Source organism: Jatropha curcas, chromosome 6 (genome assembly GCF_041381405.1).
Source record: "Jatropha curcas cultivar XTBG-Jc1 chromosome 6, XTBG_Jcur_1.0, whole genome shotgun sequence".
Taxonomy (NCBI): Eukaryota; Viridiplantae; Streptophyta; class Magnoliopsida; order Malpighiales; family Euphorbiaceae; genus Jatropha; species Jatropha curcas.
Window position 1 is genome coordinate 23,814,951 of NC_143156.1, and position 8,987 is coordinate 23,823,937.

The following is an 8,987-nucleotide window of genomic DNA, read 5'->3' on the forward strand; positions in this document are numbered from 1 at the left end:
CCCAAAATCTTGAGGGATTGGAACCGTTGATTGATGTTGAACGCAAAATTGATAATTTCGAACGTCTTTCAGTATTAACAATTCTTAATTTAATTTCAATCCAAATTGAACCGTTGGTTAACCTAATTGGAGCATCGTGCAAGCAAACCTTAGTAAGTTGTATGTATTCTGAAAAGTGAAGGTTTTTACTTACTATTATAAGAAGAAAGAGAAATGAGGAAAAGTTGCCTAAAATGGTGGGTTCGTTGCACGTCAAAGTCAAAAACCCTCTAAAAGGCTAAAAAAAAAAAAAAAAAAAAGGAAAACAGAGAGAGAAGTGAAAATCCAACTCACCCCCTCAAAAAGCCAATAAGCCCACAAACAAATCAACAGAGAAGAGAACCCTCTTATCAATGGATTTCCAAAACGCAAGATTTGTTGTTTAATTACAACCCTCTCTTTCTTTAGAACCCAAAAGAAAAAATAAAAAAGAAAATTGAAAATCCTATAACCAATCACAGCTACACAATCTCTCCCTCTCTCTCTCCGTCTCTGTCTCTTTCTCTCTCTAGATCTGCCTTTATTACAACCTTTTTATTTGTTAGAACATTCTGAGTCTCCCCTTTCATTGATTCTCTCAAATAAATCCTTCCAATTTTTGGGCTTTTGATTAATTTTAAGCCCTTGGATTGAAGGATTTTATATTTATAAATATATATTTTTTGAGAGATTGGCAAGGTATCTTGGAAACCCTTTTACCATTTTCTTTTTTGCACCCAAATGTTAGATTTAGATTTTTTTTTCCCTTTTATATGGTGTTTTAGTTCATAATTTGTGATTTCTGGGTTGTACCCATTATCTGCTTTTTTATTGTTTTATGTTTCAGATTGATGGTGTCTGCAGTCTGATTTTTGTGACCTATCCATGGCCATATAAAATTCGCAAGGTGTGTGGGAGAATTTCTATAGATATTATTTTTGCATTTCAAGACTCTTATGATGCATTTCATCACTTGCCCTATAAAGTTTAAGTTTTGATTGTGTGATATTCTGCCAATATAGGTTCTGGTTCTATGCATTAATGTTTGATGATAATTTTATAAGGTAGTTTGTTATTGTCTATGTTTGGATTCTTGTCTCAAAATTCATTGACTTGCATGGTAGGCTTAAATTCTCTTTAAAGTTTAACGTCTGTGGCTGTGCTATATTAATTTAATTAGATTTATCTGTGTCTCAAACTTGATTAAGCAGTTTATGGATATGTCCATGAATTTGGTTGATTTGAATGGTTGTTTTTTCATCCTGTTTTTTTTTTTTTTTTTTCATCTTTTTTTTTTCTTTTTTCATCTTTTTTTTTTCTTTTCCTTTAGACTTTTTCTAACTAATTTAATATCCATTCATCATTCTACTTGAATCTTGATATCTCCAAAGAGAAAAATGTTGCTTTCATGTTTTTTTCTGCCGAGCCTCTTATTGTCTTATTCTTTGGTTTTAGGCTTTTGGCACTATTCCTTCACATTCTTGTTTGCATTTTAAAATATATTCCTTAGAAGTCTTACCTATTAATCAGTTATAATGTTTTCATGGTGTTGCAGATTAATGGTGTCTGCATTTATCAATGTGTACTTGATTTCTGAAACTTCTGCTGCGGGGTTGGAGATTGAGGAGACATTAGAACAAAGATTAGTCTTTTATACTCGTTTGAGAACTAGTTTGATTGCTGGGTTATTTGGGTGCGAATATGTAAGTAATGGTATCAAATACACTGATGAGGATTGTTGCAACTTGTTGGAAGCCTTCTGCTGAGGGGGAAAATTCTAATAGATGCGGAGATACTAGTGGGCGTGCAGAAGGATTGTTGTGGTACAAAGATTCAGGACAGCATGTCAATGGGGAGTTCTCAATGGCGGTAATTCAAGCTAACAATTTACTGGAAGACTGTAGCCAACTTGAATCAGGGCCAATGAGCTTACTTGAATCAGGTCCTCAAGGCACATTTGTAGGAATTTATGATGGCCATGGAGGTCCAGAAGCTGCCCGATTTGTAAATGAGCATCTTTTCGAAAATATCAAGAGTATGTTTTGTCCCTTGCTTGATGAATTTCATTACTCAGCAAAGAGCTTAAGCCTTATTTGGTTTGACTTATTACCTGTGTGGTTCTCATGCTTTCAGTCTGTTCAACTAGAGGGTTATAACATTTACTATTTGTCTATGCTTGTCAATATTTACATGCAATATTCCCATGCATAGTGATTGTTACGATCATGTTAACCTTTGGACTATTTGAAAGTTTATGAGCTTGGTAACAACTGTTTTGTAGTGATGGTTACTGTTTCACACGGGATTGCTCTCAAACTAGTCAATTCCAGCTTCAATATATGCTTTCCATTAGTGGGATGCACTATTCCCATGCATTGGCTTACTGTTTCACATTTTTGTTGTATTTTTTTTAATTGAAAGTGTATGGCCTATTTTGCTGTTTTCGCTCCACACATTTGTATGTCCACCATGAAAATATTTAGGCCCTAGCATTTCTTGCAAACCCAATATTCTCTTGCATCAAATCAAAACAGTAGAGCTCAAGGGAATAGAGCCTTTATATTCTAAAATGTTTTCAGAAGTAGATAGTATTCGTTTTGCTATCTTCACTTATAAATTAAATTCTGTGTTTGGATTTATTGTTTGGGTAATGAACCAGACTAGCGAATATTTTCAAAATTGTTGCAAAACGGTCAACAAGGGTAAAGGAAAATATATTTGCGGTTGAAAAAGGAAAAGAAGAATAAATACACAAGAATAAATAAACCAGATATATTTGTGTTGAGAAAGGAAAAGCAGCACAAAGATAAGGCCTTTTTTTTTTTTCAAAGAAACATTTGCAGTTTTGATGAGATATGAAGACATTTTGGAGGATAATTTAGAAGTTGTTTGAGTATATTAGATATATTTAGTGGCTACTTTCTTTTACAAAAAAAAGTTGCACTCTAGTGAAATGGTTCTCTTTGGGGGAATAAAAGGTAAACTATAAGAAAAATGCCAAAGGGATTGCCTCCGTTGTATATAAGATTCCATAATCTCCTTGGAAGGAGTATCAGCAAAATTTGGCAAAAATTCTTTGTCATCTAAAGCTGAAGAATTTGTACTGACTTGGCTTTATACTTGTCCAACAATGAGCCAAAATTGCACCAGACTAACGGAAAGTTGAATATTATTTATACTCAAAAGATCCAAGAATTTTACAGCAGATATCTGAACACTTCTGGGTGTAAATTGTTTAAGGACACCACTTTTCACCCTTGCTTCCCCGTTTTTCAATGATGTATCCCTGTACTTAGCATCCGCGAGTTTCAGAAACCATATCATTGTGTTTTTGAAGTAAAAGACTAGTCTAGTAAAATTGACCATAGCATTTTTTTTAATGCTCTTTTCTTCTTTCCAATTCAAATTTCAATGTTTATGTAGCTAATGCATGTATTTACTGACTTGACAGCTATTCATGGTGCAGAGTTTACATCAGAGACCAACGGAATGTCTGCAGATGTTATCACCAAAGCATTTTTGGCAACAGAAGAAGCATTTCTTTCTCTAGTGCAGCAGCAGTGGCAAAATAAGCCACAAATTGCTTCTGTTGGTGCATGTTGTTTGGTTGGTATAGTGTGCAGCGGGCATCTATATATTGCAAATGCTGGGGATTCTCGAGTGGTGTTAGGAAGATTGGACACGTCTAATAAGGAGGTCAAAGCTGTTCAGCTATCATATGAGCACAATGCAAGCATGGAATCAGTGAGAGAGGAATTGCAGTCTTTGCATCCAGATGATCCACAGATTGTGGTATTAAAGCACAAGGTTTGGCGTGTGAAGGGTCTGATTCAGGTGATTTCTGAGGCTTTGCAAGTTATACATATCTTTTGCTGTATCTCTTTTTAAATTGCTTAGTACCTGTTGCTTCATTGCCCTGCCCACCCCCCACCCTGCAGATTTCTGATAATCTTTTATATTCTCTCTGATTTTAAATGGCTTATTACCTGTAGCTTCCTCACTTTTCCCCCAATCAGTTTTCTGATATGCTGTTATATGTATGAAGTTTTCTCATCAGGTTTATGGTTGTTAAGTGTTATGTTATAATATTCATGAACCATTTTAGTCTTCCAATGAGTACCTGAAGTATTATAACTGTTTATCTAACGGCGTTTTTACTTATATTAGCACATATGGTAGGATGATGTTAATAAGGTGAAGTGCCTCTGCTTTTTAGGGCGCACACCCAACTCTATGAGCTGATAAATTACCAGTAATATCATGTCAAATTGCAAGACTATGCAGATAAGAGAAATTCTTACAAGTAGATAGGACAAATTTTTGGAATGAATTTTCTCGTCAAGGATTTAAACCTGAATTAGTAAATTCAGAGATTATTGGAGTGATAATGCAGAATACAAGAAATGTATCTATTGTGAGCCACCTATTTGTAAACTTAGAGTTGAAATAAGATTTTTGGCTTTGAAGATAAAAACTTTCAAAATGTTACAATTTTAATCTCTTTATAAATCTGTACAGATGTGGTAAAATGAATCAGTTCCAAATAAACTTATTAAGTTGCCTGCTCAAGTTTCCTAGTTATATTGCAAATCTTTTAGATAAACCTCTTTATAGTATGCATAAATTGCCACTATCTGTTGACTGAGATTTGCTACTTTGCAGGTTTCAAGATCAATAGGTGATGCCTATTTGAAGAGGGCAGAATTCAACAGAGAGCCTCTGTTAGCTAAATTTAGATTGCCTGAACCCTTTGATAAGCCAATTCTTAAAGCTGAGCCCACAATTTCAGTGCAGAAACTATGTCCTGAGGATCAATTTCTTATATTTGCATCAGATGGCCTATGGGAGCACTTAAGCAATCAAGAAGCTGTTGACATTGTCAACAATTGCCCACGTAATGTAGGATTTCTATTTAACCTTTTTCTCATGTAGTTTTGTCAAACTCTTTTTTGTTCAGTTCTTAGGCAATACGAATCTGTATTTCTATAATTGTTTAATAACCATTTTCTGTGGAGGCTGTTTTTTCTTTTTTCTTTTGGGGGAGGCCAGGGTAGGGGTGGTGTTGAATTTAATTCTTTTGCTGGTGTAGTTGCTTGTATTTATTGAAGTGGTCTATTTTTCTTTTTGATTTTTTTTATTTACATATAATACATTTTTGCAAAGTTAATTTGCTTCTGTTTAGTTTATTTCTTGAAGTTGCTTCTGGATAGACTTGAATATTCCATGTTTTTGCAGGGCATTGCAAGAAAACTTCTCAAAGCTGCTCTTCGTGAAGCAGCAAAAAAAAGAGAAATGAGATACTCAGACCTGAAAAAGATTGATCGTGGTGTGAGGAGACATTTTCATGATGATATTACGGTTATAGTTTTGTTCCTTGATTCACATCTAATCAGTCGCAGCTCCTTCCGCGGTCCTCTGCTTTCAATCAGAGGAGGTGGTAACTCTGGAAATGGCAGCACATAGTTCAAGAGGTTATAAATACCCAATGCTTAACCTCATTTTCTTCATTTGTATTAAGATTCTTTTTTTCTTTTTCCGAAGAGGAGAGTTTAAGGAAAGAATTCTTTTTTCCCTTTTCTTTTCTTTTTCTTTTTTTTTCCCTTCTTTTTCCTACTGTATAGCCACGCTCCTCGGAAACTTACTTGAAGAAGTCATAAAGAGAACTCCATAGATAGTAGAGAACTGATGCCTGGACAGAGAGATGCCTCAGGGTATTGGTTGTCGTCTGGTTATTGGCATTTTATACTTGATGAGCTATTCCTCATTAGAGCTATGGTTTTACTCTACTGCCTCAAGAATTATATAAATGGATGTTGCCATTGCTATTGATATGAAATTTAACCAATGAAATATTTTACAGTTTCAGTTCTTTTGGTTGCCCCTATATGTTTGTTCACGGCTGATATCTGATATATATATGCGTGTCTGCATTTTCTTTTTTCCTAATTTCTTTTTTTCTTTACTCAAAGATATCATCATGCATCAATTTTGTGATGTATAGATGCTTGTATTAGGCTTCTATGGAATGCAATACTAGTAGACTTTTGAGACTTTGACAGAAATGCTTCTATCTTCAGTTTCTAACTCCATATTTTAACAATTTACAGGAGCAAGAGCATCCTAAAGCTCACAAAAAAATAGTCATCATAACTGCAAATGACTAATGTCTGTCTTGTTTCCCTGTTGAGCAGAGAAAAACTTGAGAAGCAAAATTCCAATGGCAGGGTGCAGCAAAGATATTATAAGAAAATTTGATCACAAAAGTAGTAATACATTTAAGACACTCACAAAACTGAGAAGGTGTCTAGATATTCATTGTGTTTGATTCAATGCATGTGAACACCTTAAACAGGTCTTACTATTAAGTTTAGATGGAAAAGGAAATCCTATAAATTTGAATTTCCCAGTCCACTGATAATAACAAGTATAACTGCCAGAAACCAGAAGCAAACACCTATTTTATTTGTTAAACATCTAAGTGGCTTCAATTAACAAAACAATTCAACATGTTATAACACACATTGCTCTTTAACAGCCTCTCAACATCAAGCACTCTCATTTTGGTAGTGATTGAACTCAAATGTCTCGCTCAAACTTTATAATTCCAATAACTTGAATCAGTTCAATATACACATTTAAGAACAAGTCAACGGAAAGTTTGCAAGATTTAAAAATACAGACAAAGCAGATAGTATATTTTTATACATTCTCTCACAAACTTAATCCTTCACGCAGTTTCACTCAAAAGTAACCACTACCCAGAAATCATAATCTAATGCATTGAATTATGCAAAATTTGGTGAGCCCATTAATCATAAAGTGCTTATAAAAGAAGCTGCAACGACTAAAAAAAGGTTCCTTCTACCTAATATAACAAAAAAAAAAAAAAAAAAAAAGTTGAAAAAAGAACGAACAGATTTACGTGGTAATTTCCTGTATAAATGGAGTATGAATATGAATTTACAGAAGCTATTGATATTTTTATAAGACCTACTCATTAATCTCCTCAACTCAACTAGTTTTTCTTATGTACCATCTGATAAAGAAGTCCAAGTTTAGCATCCAACCATTTTTCATCCCCATGCATCATCCTCAATTGAGCTTTGTTCCGTCTCCTGCTCATGAACTGCAGATTCAGCAGCAGCTAACCAATTATGAAAGTCCAAATACTCATCATCACCATTTGAACTTTGTGGATATCCCATTAATTCGTCCATGGATAAACACATATTAAATCCCATTGGTTCATTGATAATAGAACTATCAACAATAACCCCTTCTTCATCAAGTTTTCTCTTCTTGGATGAATCTTCCATCCTCTCCTCCATAACCAAACTATTTTCAACCCCTTCATCAAGTTTTCTCTTCTTACTTCCAGGAGAAGAAACAGAAAAGGCGTCTTTCTTTCTTAAACTACACAAAACCAAATTAGATTTTATATTAGGAAAACTGTACTCATGCATTATAAAGTGCCCTTCTTGTTGTTGCTTAGACAAAGTTTTACTCCTATAACAAAACCTTCTCTTCATTCCGGCCTGTCCAATTTCTTCGAGCAGAAGTGGAACTCCAGTATTTTCTCCATGCCAAGTGCCTTTACCAACCGATCTTTCAACTCTTGATGATCTAGGGTTTGTTTTCTTGAGCTTGGTAAAGAAATAGAGATCTCCGAGGCCACCCAATTCATCTCCGCCAAAACGCTTCCAAACCATCCAAGGTTCTTCGGTGCCATACAAATCACAGTCGGGTACTATTCTCTGCAATACCGGCGACAATTGACCGGTGACTTTCGGGTAAAGATAGTCGACGTAAAGTTCCTTGTCGTTTGGAATGAATCTGTACCCAGGAAGAAGCAATGTTTCATCCATTATTTCTTCAACCTGTAGAAGTTTGAATAACCTATGCTTAATAAGCAATCCTTGCGGGAAGAAATAATTGAATACTAGTTCAACACATGAATATTTCATTGTTAAAATGCTCTGACTTTACCCAAATTTGAATGGTTTTATAACCACTAGATTTAAACATATAGCAAAGGATTTATATTTCATCAAGAACCCATTTAAGTAACAGCAAAAAGCCAAAGAAAAAAAAAAGGTTCAAATAGCACAAAACTTCAACACTTCCGCAACAACCGCAATATGAACAAAATCAAACACAAGAAATTGAGAATAGCCAAACGAGAAACACCCATACCTTAAGAAGTCTCAATTGTCTATTATCAAAGTCAGAACCGCTTCAATTGTTGCCAATCAATATCACCCAACCGCTTCAATTGTTGCCGATCAATATCACCCAAACTTGGTTTAGATTACTGACAATCGGGATTGAAGCTGACAACGTCGGCGAGAAAGTGAGCAATTTAAGGATTAAGCCAGTTGGAGTTAGGGCAACATTAAAATTAAGGACGGAGAGGATACCGCGCGGGTTTGGATTGAAGGGAGCGCCAATTTTGAGACGAGTTATGAATGATCTCCTTTTTATACTTTCTCAAGTGTGGAGACCACGTCTTCTTGAGATCCTTAGGGAGTTCGGATTTAATATATATATATATATATATATATATATATATATATATATATTATTTATTTATTTATTTATTGGATATATGTTTAGTAAGTTGGCGCCAATTTTTTATTAAATAAATTAGAAATTCAGAGAAAATTATAATCTGTATATAATTTCTCTTTTTATTTTAGAAAAATATTAAAAAATAATGTTTATTAGAAAAAAAGATTAAATTATATTATCATTTTATTTTCTCATTTAAAAATATTAATAACACTATTAATTTAATTAATTATTATAAAAAGACACTCAAAAGTTTTACTACTTTAAAAAATATTAATGATAAGATTAATTTATTAATAATTAAAAAACTGAAAAACACCATTAATATTAGCTTCATAATATTGAAACTAAAAAAATTCATTAATTATTAAAAAAATTAAAACGTTTTATTATTATTTAAA

At 33.7% G+C, this 8,987-nt stretch overlaps 2 protein-coding genes across 4 annotated transcripts; one reads left to right on the top strand and one right to left on the bottom strand.

The window, feature by feature from the left end:
• Nucleotides 1–337: 337 nt before the first annotated feature.
• Nucleotides 338–5,887, top strand: LOC105635120 (Protein phosphatase 2C family protein). Of its 3 annotated transcripts, XM_089722866.1 has the most exons (7): nucleotides 338–717; nucleotides 866–925; nucleotides 1,574–2,053; nucleotides 3,470–3,852; nucleotides 4,681–4,917; nucleotides 5,254–5,489; nucleotides 5,640–5,887. In XM_089722866.1, the coding sequence occupies exons 3-6, from the start codon at nucleotides 1,729–1,731 to the stop codon at nucleotides 5,479–5,481; spliced, it is 1,173 nt and encodes a 390-aa protein (XP_089578992.1). In that variant the 5' UTR covers nucleotides 338–717; nucleotides 866–925; nucleotides 1,574–1,728; the 3' UTR covers nucleotides 5,482–5,489; nucleotides 5,640–5,887. The 3 variants fall into 3 exon arrangements, with proteins under 3 accessions (XP_089578992.1, XP_037495274.1, XP_089578993.1); XM_037639346.2 differs by having other exon boundaries at nucleotides 339–717; nucleotides 5,254–5,887; XM_089722867.1 differs by having other exon boundaries at nucleotides 340–717; nucleotides 3,485–3,852; nucleotides 5,254–5,887.
• Nucleotides 5,888–6,915: 1,028 nt separating this feature from the next.
• On the bottom strand, nucleotides 6,916–8,523 carry LOC105635139 (NAC domain-containing protein JA2). Its single transcript, XM_020679829.3, has 2 exons — nucleotides 8,212–8,523; nucleotides 6,916–7,895 (listed from the first exon to the last, which is right to left on the bottom strand). Exon 2 carries the CDS (start codon nucleotides 7,881–7,883, stop codon nucleotides 7,092–7,094), a length of 792 nt encoding a protein of 263 aa, XP_020535488.3. The 5' UTR covers nucleotides 7,884–7,895; nucleotides 8,212–8,523; the 3' UTR covers nucleotides 6,916–7,091.
• Between the last annotated feature and the right edge of the window lie 464 nt (nucleotides 8,524–8,987).